General features: G+C 41.4%; 1 protein-coding gene across 6 annotated transcripts in view; it reads left to right on the top strand.

The window, feature by feature from the left end:
* ARFGEF3 (ARFGEF family member 3) overlaps positions 1-23814 on the top strand; it is a 173401-nt gene that overhangs the window by 85980 nt on the left and 63607 nt on the right. For all 6 annotated transcript variants that reach the window (XM_044924178.2, XM_006074676.4, XM_044924176.2 and 3 more), the window contains 6 exons: positions 1667-1709; positions 4018-4096; positions 12585-12689; positions 13566-13899; positions 21574-21686; positions 22447-23357. In XM_044924178.2, the coding sequence (XP_044780113.1) occupies positions 1667-1709; positions 4018-4096; positions 12585-12689; positions 13566-13899; positions 21574-21686; positions 22447-23357 (1585 nt within the window). The remainder of the gene's footprint in view (positions 1-1666; positions 1710-4017; positions 4097-12584; positions 12690-13565; positions 13900-21573; positions 21687-22446; positions 23358-23814) is intronic.

Raw genomic sequence — 23814 nt, 5'->3', positions numbered from 1 at the left:
AAACTGGAAGGTTGTGTGCCTGTATCCTGTGTATGATGTGGCTAATCAGCCTTCTGGTCCTGCTTGTCACTGACCATCTGGACTCACCCCATCCTGGGGCAAGATCCCAAATTAGATAGAAAATTAGTGTTTCCTGTTAATTTCCTTTCTATTACTCAGTAGGTCCCTGGAGATGTTTTTGTGTCCCAGAAAAACATGATTCTCAGGATGCTAATATTTGAAGTACATTTGAAGTCTAGTAGAGGGAGACATAAGTTTTACTACCTAAGAATGGTTAATTTTAAAAAGCTATTACAGGGGAGTGGTCCCCAGGAATGGTGAGGCTGCACGTCCTCCCACGGGACACTAGCATTACTTGGAGGAGATGTGTATAGTGCTTAGCATGACCCATCACTGGAAACACATCACAGGCCATCTCAGAATTAGAAAGACTTAAAGACAGTGGAAAGAAAATAAATTTAGAATGCCAAAAGCTTAGCATGAAATGTGTCATCAACTTAATGTCTAGCCCCTCCCCATCCCTATGCCCAGGGCAGATTACTCAGTTTGATTTTGTTTTGTATCCTCAGAAACCCTGAATTTACTATCAAGCGTTATTATTGAATTATTACATTGACAAAAGCCATTGTTAAATTATTGTTAAGCATTTTAAAAAGAAAAAATGCCATATGTAAATATCTGGGGGGTAGGAGATAGTAGTTCTCCTCTCCATAAAAATGATTCAGATTGATTTCTTCCAAAAAACGTTGTTCTGACCTTAATATTTAGCCATGTGCTGAGCTGTTGGCATTAACATCACACTTCCCCAAAATTCTGTGGAAGCTGCTGAGCTTACAAATTTATGAACAGAGAATAGTAGAAATATCTGCCTGTAACAAGCTTTAAAAAGATCAGCACTGTGGCAATAATTTATATCTGGTAGTTAATTGGCATGAAAATGCCTTCTTATTATCTCCCAGTGCTAAGAGGTAAGGCTGCCTTCCTGCTCTCAACTCAGTAGTCCCTGAATTATCCCTACAATGGGAAGTAAGTCTTACTACTAGTAAATATCTCTTCCTTTCTCTTCTCCCTTCCCTCAAGGTTCTGCCTCTACCCTAATAGTCCCAGATCTACCTAGTGGTGACCTGGAGTGGTCTGTCTGGTCAGACAATTGAAAGTTAATACCCTCCCGCCTCAAATAGGAAGCTGGTGCTTCTGACCAGCAGCTATTGTGGACCTGTATGTCAAAGTCCAGGAAACTGATCCTTCTTATGACTAAGAATCTGTATTCACTAGGTGCCACTCAGAGTGCTATTTGTGACTTTGGGACAAATTGTTCTTTGTGCAAAGAGAACTCACATGTTTAGGCAGGTACTGCCCCAAGGCATGGCTCGGCAACACCCTAGAATGATCTACTGCACCATAGGGCTTAAACTTCCAGGGAGTTGTGGACTCTTGGCTGAGTTATTTTTGAAACTGATAATAACGTAGTTCCAGACATAATAGCCTTTTCATAAGTGCCATGAATACTGAAATGCTATCAAGAGCTGGAAGGTGCACCTAGGTAAGGTAGCAGAGCCCAGAACATTCAGATGACATTTTGTTTCCTAGACCTTTCCATTGTTGAACAGTCAGGATTTTTCTTGCCTGAATCTCCTAACTGTCCTGTGTGTGTCTCCCTTACTAGATAATTGAAAACCCGGATGTCCCCCAGGAATTCAGGAGTCAAGGTATTGGATTTGATTTTTGCACATTCAGTTGAAAAAGTGGGTATAAGAACACCTACTGTGTGCTCAGTATGCAGATATAAGGCTGAGTAAAAGCTCTTGGGTTAGCTTCCCATTCTTCTCGGCTCTGCTTAGCTTTAATCGGCCATTGTTTCCTTCTGTTCCTACATCCTGTGCCAGCCATACCTGTTCCTGCTCCGACTGTGCCAGGGAAATTAACTTCACACACCTTCCTGTTGGAGGCTGGTTTTGTAGTTACTTTACTCTTCATGAAGTCAGGTTCATTAACTGTAAAAATGAGAACTGGAATACAAAATGGTAGAAACCTGACTGGCACCAAATGCTATTACACCTGGATGTTTATGAAGTTTTGTTATGAAAAATAAGTCATCTCACAGGGAAGGACAGACAGCCAGGTTTAAGTAGCAAATGAAATCAAGGTAAGGAACTTTCATTCTGATTCATAGGAAAGGAAAAAATATCCACTATAATAGACAAGCACTTTGCTTTCTTAAAAATGTTTGATGGTATTGTTTTCTGTAAAAGAGATGAAAAATTCAAATCATCTGATTGAAAAACTAAAATATCAGTTTTATCTAGGATTTTATTCAGTAATTTTTAAAATGTTGAGGGTACTTCCATAGTGGTCCAGTGGCTAAGACCCTACACTCCCAATACAGGGGGCCCGGGTTCAATCCCTGACTGAAGATCCCAAGCGCCACATCTAAGACCTGGTGCAGTCAAATAAATATTTTTTTTAAGTGTTAAAAAAATTTTTTTTACTTTGATATTTTTGCCAGTTAATGGAAGAAAGGGGTAGGGTAGAGAGAAAAGGAAAAAGGGAATGTAAGGAAGAGAAAGAAGTAGCTAAACAGCCACAATTAGGAGAAAAAGAATAAATGAAAGAAAATTACTGCTTTCGATCATTTTCTTTTAAAGCATTGCTTGAGTGTGTTTTTGTCACACTTCCCTGTATTCTTGGGCTACAAGTATTGCAGCGTCTTTTCACCTTTTGAAGCTCACTAAATAGTGGTATGAGCCAAGATTTTTCATCTCTTTTGATTATTTCAGTTCCCACAATGTTTTCACTTTAATATAGGATGATTTTATAAACTAAAAAAGAGATCAAAGTTCTCTTGGTTAAGCATGCATATTTAAATATTGTATTAGTAAAAAATTGATGGACTCAATTTGAAATTTACCTAAAATTAAATTTCAGGATTCCTTATGGGTTTCATTTATTTTAAACTGTCTTTTATCATTGCACTTTATCATTTCTCAATTTTTTTTTTTTTTTTTGCATTTAAGATCTTAAATTCTGAGGATCAGCCGTTTCTCATTTCCCTGCCATCTTTCAATTTTATTTTTCTTCTTACACTCCTGGCATTTTTTTCCTCCCTCTTCTTTGACCTCATGGTCATTCATTCATGCATTTATACATTCCTCAAATACTTGGCCACATGTGTATAGATCTCCACAGGTTTTTATTTTAAAAAAGCAGATGCTTCCACTTGTTACTTTCCTTGGCCTAGCAGTGCTGAGACTTATTATTTAACCCCACTTGCCAAAGGCAAAACTTAAGCTTAATTGAAGCAAAACTGAAGCTTACCCAAGCTCATGCAGTCAACAAACTGTAGACCAGTACTTGAACAGATTCTGAAGTTCAGTCTTTTTCCAGTACAATTCTGTGGGAGTTTTGTTGCTAGATTCTGGACATGAACGTGTTTGGAGGGAAAATTATTTTTTCTGACACTGACTGTTGCTCCTTTAACAACAAAGGCCGTGTACCCTGAGGACGCCGGGACAAATAGCTGAAATAGGTGGAGACGGTGACTAACTTATTTTGCCCCTTTCCCTAGTTTCCTAGTTTGAAAAGTCCATCTTTCTTTCATGCCACTGTAGATTATCTCTCTAGGATACAACTCAAGTCTGCTCAGAAGACCCAGAAATTCAAGATATCAGAATAAGGGATACATGTATAGTCTGCTGGCCTAAATATTGAGAAAATTGTTATCAACTGTGTTGTTTCTTAAATTAACCAAATCTTTTTTCATTCAGTGTGAATGAACTTTACTTATAGTTAATAGTTTCATATTTTCTTCCTGGATTATCTTTTGAGTGTCTTACCTTGGAAAGGAATGATGATATTTAATTCCCTCTGATGCTTTCGGTGGCCTGAGGAAGGCTCAGCATGTGAAAATCATCTTTTCAGTCTTGAAAGTATCTAAAGCAGAGGATGGGAAGGAGTGTTGAGTAGGCCTGTAGTGCTCTGCTGCCCATGTCTAATGCCTGTCGCCTCCTCTCTTTGAAGGGTCAACAGTAGAGTCCCTCTGTGATGACCTTGTCTCCGTGCTCACTGTTCTGTGTGAGAAGCTCCAAGCCGCCATCAAGTAAGTGCCTTCAGCGCTGGTGCTCTGGTCTGCTCAGGGCCTATTTCTGAATGAACTTTTGCCCATAGCATCACTTGGAGTTGCAGAGTATAGGGACAGTGGTTTCCCCACCTCCTGCCATTCGTAAATTCACCATCATTCCTGAGAAGTGTATTCAGTGATCTTGGGCAAGCCCACCTGGTCAAACATGATTACTGAAGGATGCAAATTTCTAATGTAGGTTAGTGGAAAGAATGTTGGCTAAGAGCTAGTTGATGTGAGGGCTAGTCCTAACCTGGCTCATCCCAGGTATATGACTCTAGATGAGCCTTCTTATCAAATTATTGGACCTTTCTCCTTTGCTAAATCGCAGGATTGGCCTGGGTGGTCATTTTTTATTTTTTTCTGACATCTCCTGAGCCTGTGAGCTCGCTCACTTATCTTTTAAAAGACTGTGTTATTCTGACTTTTATATACTTGTCATTTATTTGCATGCCAGTTTAATCAGTGATATTAGGTTATCTGTGATGTTCATTGCCCCAGCTCTCCAGGCAGTAAGTTGATACCTTATGCATTTGTAGTAAAGCCAAATCATAAAAAGGCCAGATTTGCCAAGTTGAGATGAAAACCTCTACTAGATACACACATAATTAACTGCAACACAGTAGGATTCTGAAGTGCCCTTTGAAATGGAAAAGACATATTACTGTTTAATGAAAACTAGACATTGGATGATTCAGAAGGTTTTGCTGTAGAATTTTATGTATTGTCATGAGCTGGGAGAAACAATCCCATTATAGAGACTCTTGAGAGTCCCCTGGACTACAAGGAGATCCAACCAGTCAGTTCTAAAGGAAATCAACCCGAATATTCATTGGAAGGACTGAAGCTGAAGCTCCAACACTTTAGCCACCTGATGCGAGGAACTGACTCATTGGAAAAGACCCTGATGCTGGAAAAGATTGAAGGCAGGAGAAAGGGGTAACAGAGGATGAGATGGTTGGATAGCATCACCTACTCAATGAACAGAAGTTTGAGCAAACTCCAGGAGATAGTGAAGGACAGGGAAATCAGGCGTGCTGCAGTCCATGGGGTTGCAAAGAGTCTGACACAACTGAGTGACTAATGCTATGATAAATCACAGTTTATTTACTATTGGTTCAACTGCATTATTTTTGTTGGATTGTGTGTTAGTCACTCAGTTGTGTCCGACTCTCTGTGTCCAGTCCATGGAATTTTCCAGGCAAGCATACTGGAGTGGATTGCCATTTCCTTCTCCAGTTTTGTTGGATTACCGGAGTTAAAAAAAACCCGTGTTTTGCTCCTCACTAGCTCTTGACTTTGATCAAAGATCTCAACCACCCTAAGTTTATATATCCTATAATTAGTTGTTATTATCATGTTATTTTATATTAATAATATGTTGGAGAAGACTCTTGAGAGTCCCTTGGACTGCAAGGAGATCCAACCAATCCATTCTAAAGGAGATCAGCCCTGGGTGTTACTTGGAAGGAATGATGCTAAAGCTGAAACTCCAGTACTTTGGCCACCTCATGCAAAGAGTTGACTCATTGGAAAAGACTCTGATGCTGGGAGGGATTGGGGGCAGGAGGAGAAGGGGACGACAGAGGATGAGATGGCTGGATGGCATCACCGACTCGATGGACGTGAGTTGAGTGAACTCCGGGAGATGGTGATGGACAGGGAGGCCTGGTGTGCTGCGATTCATGGGGTCGCAAGGAGTCAGACATGACTGAGTGACTGAACTGAAGTGAATAATAATATTGAAGTATACCATAATATTGTAATAGTATATTAGTAATATTTTAATATTAATATACTTGATTATAACATGGTTCAATATATTAATTTGCATTATAATCATAATAGTAATATGTAATATTCGTAATATAAAATATTCTAGGGCTTTTGTATGGATTAAGCTAGAAAATTAACCTAAAAGATTGTCAGTGCCCACCAAGATCAGAATAAACAGAATTAGGTTTATTAACTTGCTATAGCAAGGGAGCCTGTACACTATGAGGAATGATGGGGCATCCAGTAAAAGGGTGGGTGTTAGGAATTGTTACAGGATTTGTACCTGAGTTGGGTAATATCAGGTGGATTAAAGGACTTGGATGTTCTGTTCAAGAACTGGGCACTGTCAGAAAGTGAGGGGCAATTCTAGCATTGAACATCCTATTGAGTTGGCCAAAAAGCTCCCTTGGGTTTTTCCATAAAGTCTTACAGGAAAACCCATATGAACTTTTTGGCCAGCCCAGCTGTCGTCACCTAGACAAGAGGGCTAGATGGGGGCCAGAGTTGTCACTGGAGAATCGGCAAGGGTCGCTTACAGGGGAGGGTGATATTTGGTCATTTTTGTAATTGTACAGATTTTTTCAAAATTTCTGTTCAGATGTGATTATAGATTGCTTTCATCTTGTTCCATCATTGTCTTAGAGTCCTCATCTGATATTAACATTCTGTGCAATTGTTGATGTTTCCCAGGGGAACACACAGCTGGCTATTGCCAGCTGTCAAGAATTCTTCTTCTCGGCCCACCCCCCCATCTCAGGTTTTAGCGTTGTCAGAAAATAAACCAAAGACCACCAAAACTTTGAAAATATAAAAGCTATGTTCATTACTGAGCTGCCAAGGGAAAACAAAGAAGTTAACCTTTTTTTTCCTGAGTAGTTTGTTAAGGGAAAAATCTAAGAATTTTAAGTGCTACAAAAGTGCTAATAATAGCTGAAGGTAATTATGCCATTAATAAATTTAAAAATAGTCATCAAGATAAGTGAGAATGAATCTATGGGTCTATAAATGATACCATTGTTTGTTGGTCCAGAATGAGCTTTTAGCAAAGTCCAGTAAGGCCCTGCCTGGCATCTGGGGTTCAGTTCATGTTCTTTAAAACCTGAATGCCTCTAATGTCCCCAACAGGGACCTCTACCTGTAGGGCAACCATATGACCTAGTTTACCTTAAACAGTCCTAAGTAATGCTTATTGTGTAAAAGTACTTGTATAAGTGGAATCTTTTTTGCTGCACAGCACATAACAAATATTTGATAAATATTAGCTCTAAAAAGCTTGTTTGCTTTCAGAATTATCAGTGCTAATGCTAGTTTACAGTGGATTTAGGAGTTTCTTACATTAGAAATTTGGACTGTAGATTGTTAGAAAAATACATTGCATAAACATCACAAATGTTCACATACGTGTATTAGAAACTAAAGGTCATACATTTCTATCAGTCACTGAAAAATGGAAACATGTCTCAATCATGTAACTAAATGATAGGCTTTATTTTTTTTTAATTTTATTTTATTTTTAAACTTTACATAACTGTATTAGTTTTGCCAAATTTAAATGGAAAAAAATAACTCATGTGACACACATGTGGTTTTCTAGGATTTCTCATTGAATATTGGATCAAAGGTGGCTTTAGGCATATTGTTATAGAGCTTAATGATTTTTTTTATAGGATTCTCATAGTCTTGCTTGGTTTTTCAAAGCAATTTCCTTACCATAATTCTGCCTCTAGAGACTTGTTTGGTTGCGGTCTTTGCCATCATGATGGCATTGCCCTACAACAGGGGTTCTGTTGCTGTAGAAGCTGAGCTATAGCAGGTTTGGTGCAGCTTCACTGGGAGACCTTTAGACCACCTGATCAGATGATACCATGCCCTTGGCTGCCCTCACTCTGGTGGTTCTATTAGTTTTCTTTGTTAGGTTTTCATATCTGTATAGTTTCTTCTGATTTTATTGCTTTAAGTCCTTTTATTTTCTGTTGGCTAATCTTGACACCTCTTCTAACTTCTAAATAGGTTCTTTGTCTGAAATCATGCTATGGTCATTCAGTTCAGTTCATTCACTCAGTCGTGTCCAACTCTTTGCGACCCCATGGATTGCAGCACACCAGGCTTCCATCCATCACCAACTCCTGGAGCTTACTCAAACTCATGTCCATCAAGTCAGTGATGCCATCCAACCATCTCATCTTCTGTCGTTCCCTTCTCCTCCTGCCTTCAATCCTTCCCAGCATCAGGGTCTTTTCCAATGAGTCAGTTCTTCGCATCAGGTGGCCAAAGTATTGGAGTTTCAGCTTCAGCTTCTACGGTCATTCAGTTCATTCAGTTCAGTCACTCAGTCGTGTCTGACTCTTTATGACCCCAGGAACCACAGCACACCAGGCCTCCCTGTCCATCACCAACTGCCAGAGTCTACCCAAACCCATGTCCATTGAGTCGGTGATGCCATCCAACCATCTCATCCTCTGTCGTCCCCTTCTCCTCCTGCCCTCAATCTTTCAGCATCAGGGTCTTTTCAAATGAGTCAGCTCTTCACATCAGGTGGCCAAAGTATTGGAGTTTCAGCTTCAACATCAGTCCTTCCAATGAACACCCAGGACTGATCTTCTTTAGGATAGACTAGTTGGATCTCCTTGCAGTCCAAGGGACTCTCAAGAGTCTTCTCCAACACCACAGTTCAGAAGCATCAGTTCTTCAGTGCTCAGCCTTCTTTATAGTCCAACTCTCACATCCATACATGACTACTGGAAAAACCATAGCCTTGACTAGATGGACCTTTGTTGACAAAGTAATGTCTCTGCTTTTGAATATGCTGTGTAGGATGGTCATAACTTTCCTTCCAAGGAGTAAGAATCTTTTAATTTCATGGCTGCAGTCACCATCTTCAGTGATTTTGGAGCCCAGAAAAACAGTCAGCCACTGTTTCACTGTTTTCCCATCTATTTGCCATGAAGTGATGGGACCAGATGCCATGATCTTAGTTTTCTGAATGTTGAGCTTTAAGCCAACTTTTTCACTCTCCTCTTTCACTTTCATCAAGAGGTTCCTTAGTTCTTCATCACTTTCTGCCATAAGGGTGGTGTCATCTGCATATCTGAGGTTATTGATATTTCTCCCAGCAATCTTGATTCCAGCTTGTGCTTCCTCCAGCCCAGCATTTCTCATGATGTACTCTGCATATAAGTTAAATAAGCAGGGTGACAATATACAGCCTTGACGTACTCCTTTTCCTATTTGGAACCAGTCTGTTGTTCCATGTCCAGTTCTAACTGTTGCTTCCTGACCTGCATACAGGTTTCTCAAGAGGCAGGTCATTACTTCCTCTCTCAATATCCATTTCCAAAATCAGTGCTTGTATACCTCCTGGGGCTTTAGCTTTATAGGGGTATATACTCATGATATGTTCGGTCTCCTAGGAGTAGTCAGAAAATGCTTTCAGGCACACAGGTTAACTCACATGCCTTGGAGATGTGGTATTAATAGAGCACTCTATTAGGCAGATTGAGTTAGACAGTGCTGTTTAAATCTAAGAATTTGGGGGAGAATCACTGGGCTTAGGAATATATTTCTTCATTCTCTGCTTGTTGGTCTCCCACACCCTCTCCCACTTCCCTCTCTTCCCAGAACAGAATGTCAGAGAGGAATCAATGAGGCAAGGGTGACCTTCATATTGCACATTCTAATTCCATTCCACTCCTATGCAATTAACTCTCTCTCCTTTTTCTAACTAAATTTGAATCTGTTTCTAAGGGAGGTAAAGTCAAAACAGCTCAAAACAAAACCAATTTTAAGAACTCCAGAGACTGAGGGTGTGGTGCCAGGTTTGCCCTGCTTCTTCTTCATGGACCCCTGTCACCTATAGGAGCTGTTCTCTGTGTATCTTGAGCCTGGAGGAAATCCAGAGACGAGCAAAGAGTGAGACCAGCAGACACTCAACCTGCTCCAACAAAAGGCCAGGCAGAGTGACTCACAGGCCTCCTCAGTGGGCACATATTCCCTATTGTGTGTTGAAAGTCTTGGCTGGTTTCTAGGCTCCTTTCTGCCCTGTGCATTCCACAGATTCACCTGTTGTCAGGCAAATATGAAATGTACACCCTGTGCACGCACATCTGTATATCTAGTGAAGGGCCTGCGTGGAAGGTGTGCCTCTAATGACGTGACTCGTGCCAGGCCACAAGTACTTATTTTGCCAGACTGCAGCAGCCCACAGAAAAGCAGCTGCATTCAGTCTCCAAGGAGATTCCAAGCCAGTTTCCTTGGCAATGAGCTCTCTCTGTCATTGAGTCCTATGCCTTGGGGTTGCCGTATTGCTGCAGCACGCTTTGCTGATAGGTACTCGTGGGAAACTTGACTGCTTGTAACTTTTCTCTGGGTTTGTTTCCAGTGATTTCAGAAGCTGAGACTTTTTATTGTCTATGGTTATTTTAGTTTTGTGATGATCAACTGATGGTTTGAAAGATAAGACATTTTTAATAGGGCATTTAATTATTTTTCTTAATAATGAGTCAAATGATTGGTCAGAAAGACAACCCACTTGGATTTTAGTACTTTCTGGTGGATTAGGCAGAAAATTTAGTCCAGTTATAAAAGTGTGCATCTCATAAAGTTATATGTTTTTTATTTTTTTATTTTTTTTATAAATACATTTTTTTTAATTTTATTTTATTTTTAAACTTTACATAACTGTATTAGTTTTGCCAAATATCAAAATGAATCCGCCACAGGTATACATGTGTTCCCCATCCTGAACCCTAGAACTGTATAGTAATAACTATGAGAAAAATAATTTGTCCATTGAAAAACACTGGTGATTTTATTTTTTTTTTTTTTTTTTTTTTTTTATACATCAGTGTCTCTTTTGCTGTCTCGTACACAGGGTTATTGTTACCATCTTTCTAAATTCCATATATATGCGTTAGTATACTGTATTGGTGTTTTTCTTTCTGGCTTACTTCACTCTGTATAATAGGCTCCAGTTTCATCCACCTCATTAGAACTGATTCAAATGTATTCTTTTTAATGGCTGAATAATTCTCCATTGTGTATATGTACCACAGCTTTCTTATCCATTCATCTGCTGATGGACATCTAGGTTGCTTCCATGTCCTGGCTATTATAAACAGTGCTGCGATGAACATTGGGGTACTCGTGTCTCTTTCCCTTCTGGTTTTCTCAGTGTGTATGCCCAGCAGTGGGATTGCTGGTGATTTTAAAAAAAAAAAAAAGAAGAAAAGCCAAATGCAAGTTAGTAAAGTATTAACCATCTAAAAGATATCATGGTACATAGTGTCTTGAAAAATTTAGACAATTAAATATATTAAAATTTAGTATTTCTGGAGTAAACTGTAGACTTAAGTCAATATATCAATATTTGTTCCTTAATGGTAACTGTTAATTTGTTCTTTAATGGTAAGATGTTACTAATAGGATAAACCACGTACAGGGGTGGGTAAAATATGGCCACATTCTGTACCATGCTACATTTTTCTATAAATCAAAACTTTTAAAAAATCAAGTTTATTACAGAAAAATCATCCTAATTGGTTTGCTGGGGCTGCCAAAACAAAGTATCACAAACTGTGTATCACAAAAAAGTGGCTTTAATAACAGAAATCCATTGTCTCATGGTTCTGGAGGCTGGAGATCAGAATGTCAGAGGGGTTGGTTTCTTCTCAGAGCTGGGAGGCTTCACTCCTCGTCTACTCCCCTTGTCTCTTCACATTGTCTTCCCTCCATATGTATTTCTGTGTCCAAATTTCCCTGTTTTATGAAGATGATTGTTTAGTTCCTCAGTCATGTCCAACTCTTCAAGACCCCATGAATGCAGCATGCCAGGCTTCCCTGTCCCTCACCATCTCCCACAGTTTGTTCAAACTTGTGTCCATTGAGTCAATGATGCCATCCAACCATCTCATCCTCTGTCATCCCCTTCGCGTCCTGCCTTCAGTCTTTCCCAGCATCAGGGTCTTTCCCAATGAATTGGCTCTTTGCATCAGGTGGCCAAAGAATTAGAGCTTCAGCATCAGTTCTTCCAATGAATATTCAGGATTGATTTCCTTCAGGATTGACCAGTTTGATCTTGCTGTCCAAGGGATTCTGAAGAGTCTTCTCCAGCACCACAGTTTGAAAGCATCAGTTCTTTGGCACTCAGCCTTCTTTGCACTTCCCTGGTGGCTCAGTCGGTAAAGAGTCTGCCTGCAATGAAGGATACCCAGGTTCAGTACCTGGATGGGGAGGATCCCCTGGAGAAGGAAATGACCACCCACTCCAGTATTCCTGCTTGGAGAATTCCATGGACAGAAGAACCTGGTGGGTTACAGAGAGTCAAACATGACTGAGTGACTAACACTTTCAGCCTTCTTTATAGTCCAACTCTCACATCCGTACATGACTACTGGAAAAACCATAGGATACCAATCCTGTTGAATGAGGATCTACCCTAATGGCTTTGCTTTAACTTGGTTGCCAGTGTAAAGACCCCACCTCCAAATAAGACCATCTTTGAGGTACCAGGATTAGGACCTCAAAGTGTGAAATGGAGGTGGGGGGAGCAGAAGGCAACCCATGACATTACCAACCTCCCCGCAAATTAACACTCTGTGATGCCTAACATTTTCTCAAGTGTTTCCCACACATCACCTCTTTAATCTTCCCTTTACTTTGGATGTGTTTGTGTGTGGGTTCTTTTCCCCCGCAGTGACAGCCAGCAGCTGCAGCTCCTGTACCTGGAGTGCATCCTGTCCGTGCTCAGCAGCTCCTCCTCCTCCATGCAGCTGCACCGAGGCTTCACAGACCTCATCTGGTGAGTACTCATCTTGATGCCCACCCTGGCTCTGCGCTAGGCCCAGGGGCTCGCTCCATCCGGCTGGGTCTGTGGGTCCCTTCCCATGGCATCTGTGCCTGTCTTGTTCCATCTCTGTGTAAATGTATTAGAGGGAAAGAGTGCTTTGCTTATATGTACCAGACCAAGCTACGGAGAGTAAAGGATAATTATTTTAACCAACTATGCCTCCCAAGGCCCACCTGCATTTTATTTACATCATAAGATCATGAAAGCCTATGTTCTAAATCATATAAAGTCACCAGTGAATTGCACAGGGAAAATAGTTCCCCTTCACCATAACTGAACCTTCTTCGCAACCTCACCCTGGTACTCGCTCCATCTCAATCTCAAACTAGTCTCTTAATCACAGTCAGAGATTCACACAAATGACAGGGCCCTCGGGCAGCCAGCAAGTTGCTCTGGGTTCCTGGGCTAATCTGACAGGGAGAAAGTCGAGTGCTGTGTATCAGTGTGATATGTGTCAGAATTTTAAATTAACTTCTCAAATGAGAAATATAAGTAATTTCATTATTTATAATAAAATGAAACTTTATCACTAAGCCATTTAGCACTTTGAGTCCATTTTCTTCATAGAAGATGCTTTCTGATACTTCTCTTGATAGTTTATATAGTTAACCCCGGCTTGAATTATGAAGAAGAGTATTCTGTTGCTATCCCCAGGAGTGATGGAGAGACAGGACATGCTGGAGCAGGAGGTAGCCAGAAAAAGGGGCAGTAAAGAGCCCAGCTCTTACGTGTCATTTTTGGGGCACCTGGTATTTACCCTCAGGATAGTATTCATGTTTCATCATCTGGCTTGAAGGGAAACTGATCTTTCCTCTCTTCCCCTCTCAGGAAGAACCTTTGCCCCGCTCTCATCGTGATCCTGGGGAATCCGATTCATGATAAAACCATCACCTCTGCACACAGCAGCAGCACGAGTACCAGCGTCGAGTCAGACTCTGCGTCTCCTGGGATTTCCGACCACGGCCGAGGTTCAGGCTGCTCCTCCACGGCGCCAGCCCTGAGCGGGCCGGTGGCCCGAACCATCTACTACATCGCGGCTGAGCTGGTGCGGCTGGTGGGGTCGGTGGACTCCATGAAGCCTGTGTTGCAGTCCCTCTACCACCGTGTGCTGCTCTACCCTCCACCCCAGCACCGTGTGGAAGCCATCAAGATCATGAAAGAGGTAAGGAGGCCGTGAAGGATGCCCCCAGCTTTGTTGGGGGGGCTGAGCACCTTGTCTTGCGTACAGGAAGTACTTAGAAAGCGTTTGCCAATCATCTGCTGGAGCTTAATTGCTTCTCTGCAGTATCCAATAATAGTATCTTTAGCACTGGGGGCTGTGTGGGCATGTGATGGGAGTTGGGCTAAGGGGGTGTTGATAAATGCCCACTGCAGCAAAGCCCTTTGATAATTTGAGCCACATGCATCTGACTGGAACCCAGGCTGAACTTTCAGCTTGCTCCCTAAGGTACTGTCTGTGCAGATGTGTGTGTTTATTCACTTTTGCCAAAATTGGATTTCAAAATGATTTTATACTCAGATTGTACATTATCCAAAAATGAGCTTTACTGATCTCTGATTTCTAAAAGGGACCCTGTTCTCCACTCCTTCTTACGCCCTATTTCTCCCACATGTCATGAGACAAAGGATGTCCAGCTTAGGATATATGTCCCAGTGAGCCACTTCATGGTTTTGAGGAGGAATTGGAGCTATTTTGAGGATACTTTAAGAATTCCTCTGCTTCTCAACCAAAAAGAAAAGTGACCAACTTTTTTGTACCTGTAAACTTGTCCATGAAGGTTTAATCACACTGGGTTTTGGTACCTGACACCAAAAAAAATCAGTGTAGCAAAATTACCTTGAGCAGTATTTGCTACTCACCAGTTTTTAAAAAGCTTAATTTGAACGGCTTGCTGATGTTGTTTTCATGAGATTTGACTGTAATCAAAAATGGAAATTCTCACCCAGTGTTTCCAGAAATGAAGGAACAATCCGAGTTTAATTGCTGATGAAGAAAATTTATGGACCCACAGTAGTAATGACCATTTTTTCTTTATGCCAATATTTAACATATATTATCTTTAATATTCATAATAACTTTGTGAGGTTATATACCAGTGAAGAATGTTTTCCCTAACAGAGCTTCAGGCAAGGGGGATCAAATGGTCAGCTTTGATATCTGATCACCACTCAGTTGATGAGCACAATGCAGCTTTGGAGGCCAATGAGACCAGAAGCATTTGGTGGTTTAGTCACTAAGTTGTGTCCAACTCTTGTGACCCCTTGGGCTGTAGCTGTCCATGGGATTTCCCAGGCAAGAATATTGGAGTGGGTAGCCATTTCCTTCTCCAAGGGATCTTCCCAACCCAGGGATTGAACCTAGGTCTCCTGCATTACAGGCGGATTCTTTATGGACTGAGCTACCAGGGGCCACCACCCAAGCAACCATCCCCTAGGAATCTGCCCCGGCCCCTGTGAAGCTTGTCGTCTGGAGGAACAGGGTGGACTTTCTTTGAATTAGCCAATCTGGAGGAAGAGGACAGTAGAAAGGGCCACCATGCATGCTCATCTCTTTCTCCTGAATTAACCAGTCAGACCAGCCACTCCCCCTCCACTGGGAAGAAGTGAGAAAAGGAGAAGGACCCAGAATGTTATTCCACTGGGTGTTCCTGCCCATAGAAACATGAAGCCAGGAAAGAGGAATTTTCCCTCCCACAAAAAAACTACTTTAAGGGGTCAAATGACTTGCCCAGGGTCAAAAGAAAGAGAAGAGGTGGGCACTTCCCTGGTGGTCCAGTGGTTAAGACTCTGCCTTCCAATAAGGGGATGTGGGTTCCATCCCTGGTTGGGGAACTAAGATCCCACATCCCAAGGGGCAATGATGAGCCCACATGCTGCAACTAAGACCCTATGCAACCAAATAAATAAATAAAAATAAAATTAACTTTCTTAAAAAAGAGAAAGGGTACAAATCTCCATCTGAACCCAAGCCCCTGGTCTTTCCCTACACACACTTATCACTGGACTGGACTTTCATATTACAATGTGGATGATTCCAGCAGCTCTTTTCCTGGCACTGGTTCAGCTACCCTTTCCATGAAGTTGGGTCTGAGTCAAGGTTTGAATCCCCTCTCTGCCACTCATCAGCTATATACCATAGCTAAAGCATTTAACTCTGAACTTAGCAGTTTATTATCTCTACATAGTGACAGTATGCCAAAGGTTGCCAATTCAAAATGCCATGAAGTTTGTATAAGTACTTTGTGAGTATTTAAAGTGATAAACAAATATGTGGTGCACTTATGAGCTTCCCTCATGGCTCAGATGGTAAAGAACCTACCTACACTGCAGAACACCCAAGTTCAATCCCTAGGTCAGGAAGATCCTTTGGAGAACGCATGGCAGCCAACTCTAGTATTCTTGCTTGGAGAATTCCATGGACAGGGGAGCCTGGGAGGGCTTCAGTCTGGGGGGTTGCAGTGAATCAGACACAACTTAGTGACTGAACAACAACATAAAGGAAGAGAAAAACGTACAGAGAGCTAAAGATAGCAGGTCCTCATCACCTCCTGCCTGAAGCAGCAAATCATTCAAGTTGGTCTCCTTGCTTCCTGCCTGTGTTTTTTCTCCCTTTTATTTTTCTGAATGGGCTTCCCAGGTGGCTCAGATGGTAAAGAATCTACCTGCAATGCAGGAGACTCTGGTTTGATCCCTGGGTATCTTCATTCTCATTTCCCATCATTTCCCAGGATGCACCCTCATTCCATCCTGCTTTGTTCAGTTTCTACTTTCCTGCTTCTATTCCAGCTCCCCCTGCCCTGTGCCCACTGGCCACTTCCACTTAACATAGTGAAATGGTGGATCACAATAAGCTAGACAGACTCTGCTGGCACTTCACGTTAACTTGTTTACAGACTTCTTTAGGGAGATAATATTGCTCCTGTTTTCCAGATTGGGATACTGAGGCTTCGTGAAGAGAGGTTTACTCACCCAAAGTCCTTGTGAGCAATACGACTAAAATATAAACCCAGATGTTCTAATTACAACTGCCTTTCTGTCAAAATCTTTCTCTTTTATGACTCTGCTTCCTCAGACCAGTGATTTCACTCTTCTCTAAATCTTGTTCTACCATTTAGCAATTGATTATAATGCCTCATCACTCTGACTGCTCCACAATACCATATGGAAAAAGCCTCTTGTCTCCCTAAACATGGTTTTGTATACATTGTTTTCTGTGTTTCCTTTGGTATCTAACACTACTGTCCTTGAATAAGAATAAGTGTTCAATACATTTTGGTATTCAAGTGTTCAATATTCTGACCTGAAGACAGAATATCTGCAGAGGGTGTTTTGAAGCAACAGCATCCTTTCTTCCCCCCTCAGAACTTCCCAGGTGATGCGAGCAGTAAACAATCTGCCTGCCAGTGCAGGAGATGCAAGCGACCAGGGTTAGATCCCTTGGGTCGGGAAGATCCCCTGGAGAAGAAAATGGCAACCCACATCAGTATTCTCGCCTGTAAAATCCCATGGACAGAGGAGCCTGGTAGGCTACAGTCCATGGGGTGGCAAAGAGTCAGACATGACTAAGTGAGCATACAAAAAGCAACTAGACAGAGATGACAGGCACTGGAGTTATTGTTGCCCAGGATAGAGCCACTCGACAGCTGAATTCTAAGTAAATACTTTGCCTACGAGGTGTATAGTTCTCAATGCACTTTCTATAATAGCTTCCTTAGTACTGCAAAGGAAATTAGTCCTGTGTTCCTGTCTTCATGGATTTGCTAGCTCCCCACAGTCAATTTGCTAAGCGAGGCTGTAATTGACACCAGGGTAGTGTGTCCAGGCCGTGCTGCCCCGCGGAGCACGACACACTCACGTGGGCCAGGTTGTTCTCACGAGCGTCGCCTCCACTTACTGTGGCAACACCAGTAATTTGGGAAGGCTGGTAACCTAGATACCAAAATGTGCAGGGCTCACGCATACAAAGGAAACCCCTGGGCACCCAGGATGTTTGCTCGCTCTTGTGGAGTTTGAATGCCTGGTACGTTATTTGCTGTTCTGTCTCTAATTCGTCTCTCTGCCATGTGTGCTGTGTGCTTATTAATCAAAGGCATACAGGACATTTTGTTTTTCAAAATACATTTTCTTTTTTTGCTTCTACTCCCCCAACCCAAAACATTTCATAACCAAAAAGAACACCTTGCTTCCTTTTCTCTCTCCCACGTTTCGGCTTTAGAAGGAAGCCCTAGTCTTTATCAGACCTGTGACACCCTAGCCACTGACACCAATTCCTCATTCCCACCAGAAGAAGCTGAAATTAAACAAGTCTTGCTTTTCTTTAAGTATTTGTTGAGAGTTCTCCAAAACTCTATTTCCTTTCCCTCCAGACTCTGAAGCACCTGAGAAATAAACACAAGATTAATGTGAGAATTCAAATATGTCATCTGATTTATTCCTGGTAAAGTTGGATTAGGGAATGTAATGGGATCCCAAGAGAGAGTCAGATTTCCCACTCTTGTGCCCCTGAAAGGCACTTATCCTTCTAACAAGAGATGGGACAGCTAGAGGCTCAGAGGCATAGCCACTTCACTTGGCTGCAGGTCTGGCATGCAGACAGATGGAGAGAGAGAAAGAGAAATTGCCTTGATCTCTGTAATATTGCTCCTTTCTTGATGACAAAAAAAAAAAAAAAAAAACACGTGGAAGCTTCATGTTTGTGCCTCCAAGAGAGACGTTCCCAATTTCTGGCAGAAGAAAGGAATTTTGAAGAAGCAAAACATGTAATTTTTTCTACTTAATATACTTTATCTTGCAAATATAAGTCATTTTGAAAATAATGAACGTAATAGGATGTCTGCTTCAATGTACTTGATTAATCAATCTTTCTTTAACTTAGCCTCAAATTGAAATTTTCTGTACAGATGTCTACCATATAGAAACAAAAATACGTTTGAACCAAAAAATTATGAAAATCCTGTATGAGAACTTGTAAGATATAGCCAAAACAGTGCATAAAAGGATATTTATGGCTTCAATGACTTACCTCAAAAAATAGAAAGTCTAAAATTAATGTTCTAATTCTCCAACTTAGGTAGTTTGGAAAGGAAGAGCTTAAATTTTTTAAAAACTCAAAAGAAAGACTAGGATTGTTGTTAAGTCCTTTTCAACTCTTTGCCACCCCAAGAACTGCAGTACATACATTCTTCATTATCTTACAGAGTTTGCTCATACGCGTGTCCATTGAATTGATGATCCCATCCAATCATCTCACCTTTCTGTTGTCCCCTTCTCTTGCCCTAAATCTTTCCCAGCATCAGAGTCTTTTCCAATGAGTTGGCTCTTTGCATCAGGTGGACAAAGTATTGGAGCATCAGCATCAGTCCTTCCAATGAATATTCAGGACTGATTTCCTTTAGGATTGACTAATTTGACCTCCTTGCTGTCCGAGGGACTCCCAAGAGCCTTCTCCAGCACCACAGTTCGAAAGCATCAATTCTTCAGCACTCAGCCTTCTTTATGGTCCAATTCTCACATCCGTATATGACCACTGGGAAAACTATAGCTTTGACTATATGGACCTTTGCCAGCAAAGTGATGTTTCTGTTTTTTAATATGCTAAGTTTGACATGGCTTTTCTTCCAAGGAGCGAACATCCTTTAATTTCATGGCTACAGTCACTCTACGCAGTGATTTTGGAGCCCAAGAAAATAAAATCTGTCACTGTTTCCACTTTTTCCCTATTTGCCATGAAGTGATGGGACTAGATGCCATGATCTTAGTTTTTTGAGTGTTGAGTTTTAAGCCAGCTTTTTCAGTCTCCTCTTTCACCTTGATCAAGAGATTCTTTAATTCCTCTTCACTTTCTGCCATTAGAGTGGTTTTATCTGCATATCTGAGGTTGTTGATATTTCTCCTGGCAGTCTTGATTCTAGCTTGTGATTCATCCAGCCCAGCATTTTGCATTATGTACTCTGCATATAAGTTAAATAAGCAGGATGATAATATACAGTGTTGACATACTCCTTTCCCAATTTTGAACCAGTCTGTTGTTCCATGTCTGGTTCTAACTATTGCTTCTTGACCTGCATACAGGTTTCTGAGGAGACAGGTAAGCTGGTTTGTTATTCCCATCTCTTTAAGAATTTTCAACAGTTTGTTGTGATCCACACAGTCAAAGGCTTTAGCGTGGTCAATGAAACAAAAGTAGATGTTTTTCTGGAATTCTCTTGTTTTTTCTGTGATCCAAGGGACATTGGCTATTTGACCTCTGGTTCCTCTACCTTTTCTAAATCCAGCTTGTACATCTGGAATTTCTCAGTTCACATACTGTTGAAGCCTAGCTTGAGGGATTTTGAGCATGACATTGCTAGCATGTGAAATGAGCGCAATTGTGCGGTAGTTTGAGCATTCTTTGGCATTGTCTTTCTTTGGGATTGGAATGAAAACTGACCTTTTCCAGTCCTGTGGCCACTGCTGAGTTTTCCAAATTTTGGCATATTGAGTGCAGCACTTTCATAGCGTTATCTTTTAGGATTTAAAATAGCTCAGCTGGAATTCCATCACCTCCTAGCTTTGTTCATAGTAATGCTTCCTAAGGCCCACTTGACTTCACATTCCAGGATGTCTGGCTCTAGGTGAGTGACCACACCATTGTGGTTATTCAGGTCATTAAGATATTTTTGTATAGTTCTTCTGTGTATTCTTGCCACCTCTTCCTAATCGTTTCTGCTTCTGTTAGGTCTTTGCCATTTCTGTCCTTTATTGTGCCCATCTTGCATGAAATGTTCCCTTGGTATCTCCAGTTTTCTTGAAGAGATCGCTAGTCTTCCCCCTTCTATTGTTTTCCTCTGTTTCTTTGCATTGTTCACTTAAGAAGCCTTTCTTATATCTCCTTGCCATTCTCTGGAATTCTGCATTTGGTTGGGTATATCTTTCCCTTTCTCCTTTACTTTTCACTTTTCTTCTTTTCTCAGCTATTTGTAAGGCCTCCTCAGATAGCCACTTTGCCCTTTTGCATTAAGTAATGTGATTAAAAGCAAACACAATATAGTGAATCAATAAAGTAAAACATGCCAGGACTCTGAAAAGACTAACAAAAGAATTCAAAATTCTAAAATAGGTAAAAATAAACAAAAATAAGAATTTTTAAAAACGGCATATGACCATAGATGTTACAAATGTTAAAGAAATTAACAAAGGTATTAAGGCAACTTTAGACCATTAAATTTGAAAACTTAGATAAAATAGATAAGTCCCTAGGAAATAATGCAACTTAAAAAAAAAATTGATTCAAAGAGAAATTGAGGACCTAAGTAGTATTATCATCTTTAAAAAAATTGAATCAGTAGATAATACCTTTCCAGTCAGAAGAAATTAGTGGCCCCATACAGCTTGAGAAACAAGTTATACCAACATTCAAAGAACAGGTAGTTCTAATAATACATGAACTTTCCCAGGTAATAGAAAGGTATATTTCTTAATTCAGTTTTTGAAGCTAGTCAGTTTCATAGCAAAATAAGGCAGGGAGAGGATAGAAAAGTTAAATTATAGGCCAGTCTTACCAAAGAACATAGGCGTAGGTGCTTTCTAGTTCTGTGATATAAAAAACTTTAAAGCACTCCCTCAAGGGATATTCTTTGTCTAAGCTGGTCCTAAACTGGGGAGCTGGGGACCCAATGGGTATTCCAAGTCAAGGAGAACACTAAAGTCAGATTTATTAAGATTTGAATTCAAAATTGTGTTTTTTACTTAGACCATATCACTCAAGAGAGAATATATATGTTTATTTGATCTCACAGTTCTTGTGCTTTTTTATGATATTCACTTTTCTGTTATTTTTTTCCCCATATGCTTAAAGCTACTCGGGAGCCCAAAGCGTCTCTGTGATTTGGCAGGACCCAGCTCCACTGAACCTGACCCGAGAAAAAGATCAATTTCAAAAAGAAAGTCTCATCTGGATCTTCTCAAACTGTATGATACGTTCTCCTTTTGGATCTTTATTGCTTGGTGAAGGCTGCTTCTCTGAATATTCTTAACGTTGTTTCTAAGTTCCTGAAATTATATGAATCTGTTATACAAGATATGACTATGTAGTAATGTACCTGCAAGCCAGAGGAGAAGTCTTATCTCAGTTTATTGTAATCATATAACTTTCCATATTTTCATATTGACTTAGAGAAAAGCCAGTGTACAAATTGTACAGAAATTCTTCATTGGGCTTATTTTGGGGAAAAACTTTTTGACTTAATATGTTACAGCTATATGATTCCTTTCCATAGAGTCCCTCTCGGAAATGGAATATTATCTGATTTGTAATAGTTGTAGTTATATGGATCTCTTCAGAAATACATTTCTTGAATAAAGGAAGGTCCATACTATCCTAGAGGCATTATAAATGTTTTCTGTTTGGAAAACTGAACATGTTACAAAAGTGAGATTATTCTATGCCTGTCCTTGTGAAGATCATAAATTTGCATCAAAATCTTTATTTGTACCTACATAAACCAGGCAACCTAAAGACTGTGATTCAAAGTGGGACATTTTCCAGCCTGAGCACATTTGTTTCCTTTATTGTTCATTTTATTCTTTTTGCCCAGATCATTTGATTTTATGTGAATCAAGAGTATCTGTTTTGAATACCTAACTGTTCACCAGTCTAATTCTTGTTCATTTGGTATCATTTTTCCATGTTTCCTGTACTGATGCCGTCTGCTCCTTTGAACACTTTCAGCATCATGGACGGCATGACAGAGGCGTGCATCAAGGGCGGCATCGAGGCCTGCTACGCCGCCGTGTCCTGCGTCTGCACCTTGCTGGGGGCCTTGGAGGAGCTCAGCCAGGGCAGGGGCTTGAGCGAAAGTCAGGTCCAGCTGCTGCTGCTGCGCCTGGAGGAGCTGAAGGACGGGGCCGAGTCCAGCCGTGACTCCATGGAGATCAATGAGGCCGACTTCCGCTGGCAGCGGCGAGTCCTGTCCTCGGAACACACACCCTGGGAGTTGGGGAATGAGCGGAGCCTTGACATCAGCATCAGCGTTACCACGGACACAGGCCAGACCACCTTGGAGGGAGAGTTGGGTCAGACCACACCCGAGGACCACTCGGAAAACCCCAAGAATGGCCTCAAGTCACCAGCCGTCCAGGAGGGCAAGGAGACTCTGAGTAAAGTGTCAGAACCGGAAACCGTGGACCAGCCAGACGTGGTTCAAAGGAGCCACACGGTTGCCTACCCCGATATAACCAACTTCCTGTCCGTGGACTGCAGGATGAGGTCCTACGGATCCAGATACAGTGAGAGCAACTTCAGCGTGGACGACCAAGACCTCTCTCGGACAGAATTCGACTCCTGTGACCAGTACTCCATGGCAGCTGAAAAGGACTCCGGGAGATCGGACGTGTCGGACATTGGGTCTGACAACTGTTCTCTAGCTGATGAAGAGCAGACCCCCCGGGACTGCCTTGGCCACAGGTCCCTGCGGACCGCAGCTCTGTCTCTCAAGCTGCTGAAGAACCAGGAGGCTGACCAGCACAGCGCCCGGCTGTTCGTGCAGTCGCTGGAGGGTCTCCTGCCGCGCCTTCTGGCCCTGCCCAGTGTGGAAGAGGTGGACTCAGCCCTCCAGAACTTTGTCTCTACCTTCTGCTCAGGTTTGTAATTCATTTTTTGCTACCCAGTCCACTAGAATATTCAGAGCATTTTGTTTAACGGGCAGTTACCAGCATGCATGGAGTTTGAAGTGCTCAGAGCATCTTGATGAATCTTTGGGTCTCTTAAAGAGAGCCAAGGACTGTAACTGACTGGTGGTGGTTTGTTCAAATTGTGCAGCAGTTGATGGCTGGAATACACCGAGAGGTGTATAAATGTGTATGTGCAGAGGGTAAGAGGTAGGTGCCTTCTAGAAAGCTGATGCTGACTGAAACAAAATGACAGTCTGGGATTCTTAGAACACTGAATTCTTCCTATGCTTCTACACTTTGATATCTTAAAATCATAGTGTGTTGCACTTCTGGTTTGTTGACATGTTAATTATTTCAGATGAGGTCTTGGAGCAGATGCAGGTGGTCCTACCACTATATTCTGAATTCCCCTGAACTTCCCACAGTG

The sequence above is a fragment of the Bubalus bubalis genome, chromosome 10 (genome assembly GCF_019923935.1).
Source record: "Bubalus bubalis isolate 160015118507 breed Murrah chromosome 10, NDDB_SH_1, whole genome shotgun sequence".
NCBI lineage: Eukaryota > Metazoa > Chordata > Mammalia > Artiodactyla > Bovidae > Bubalus > Bubalus bubalis.
The sequence above is the reverse complement of the archived record's forward strand: the minus strand, read 5'-3'. Positions and strand labels throughout refer to the sequence as shown.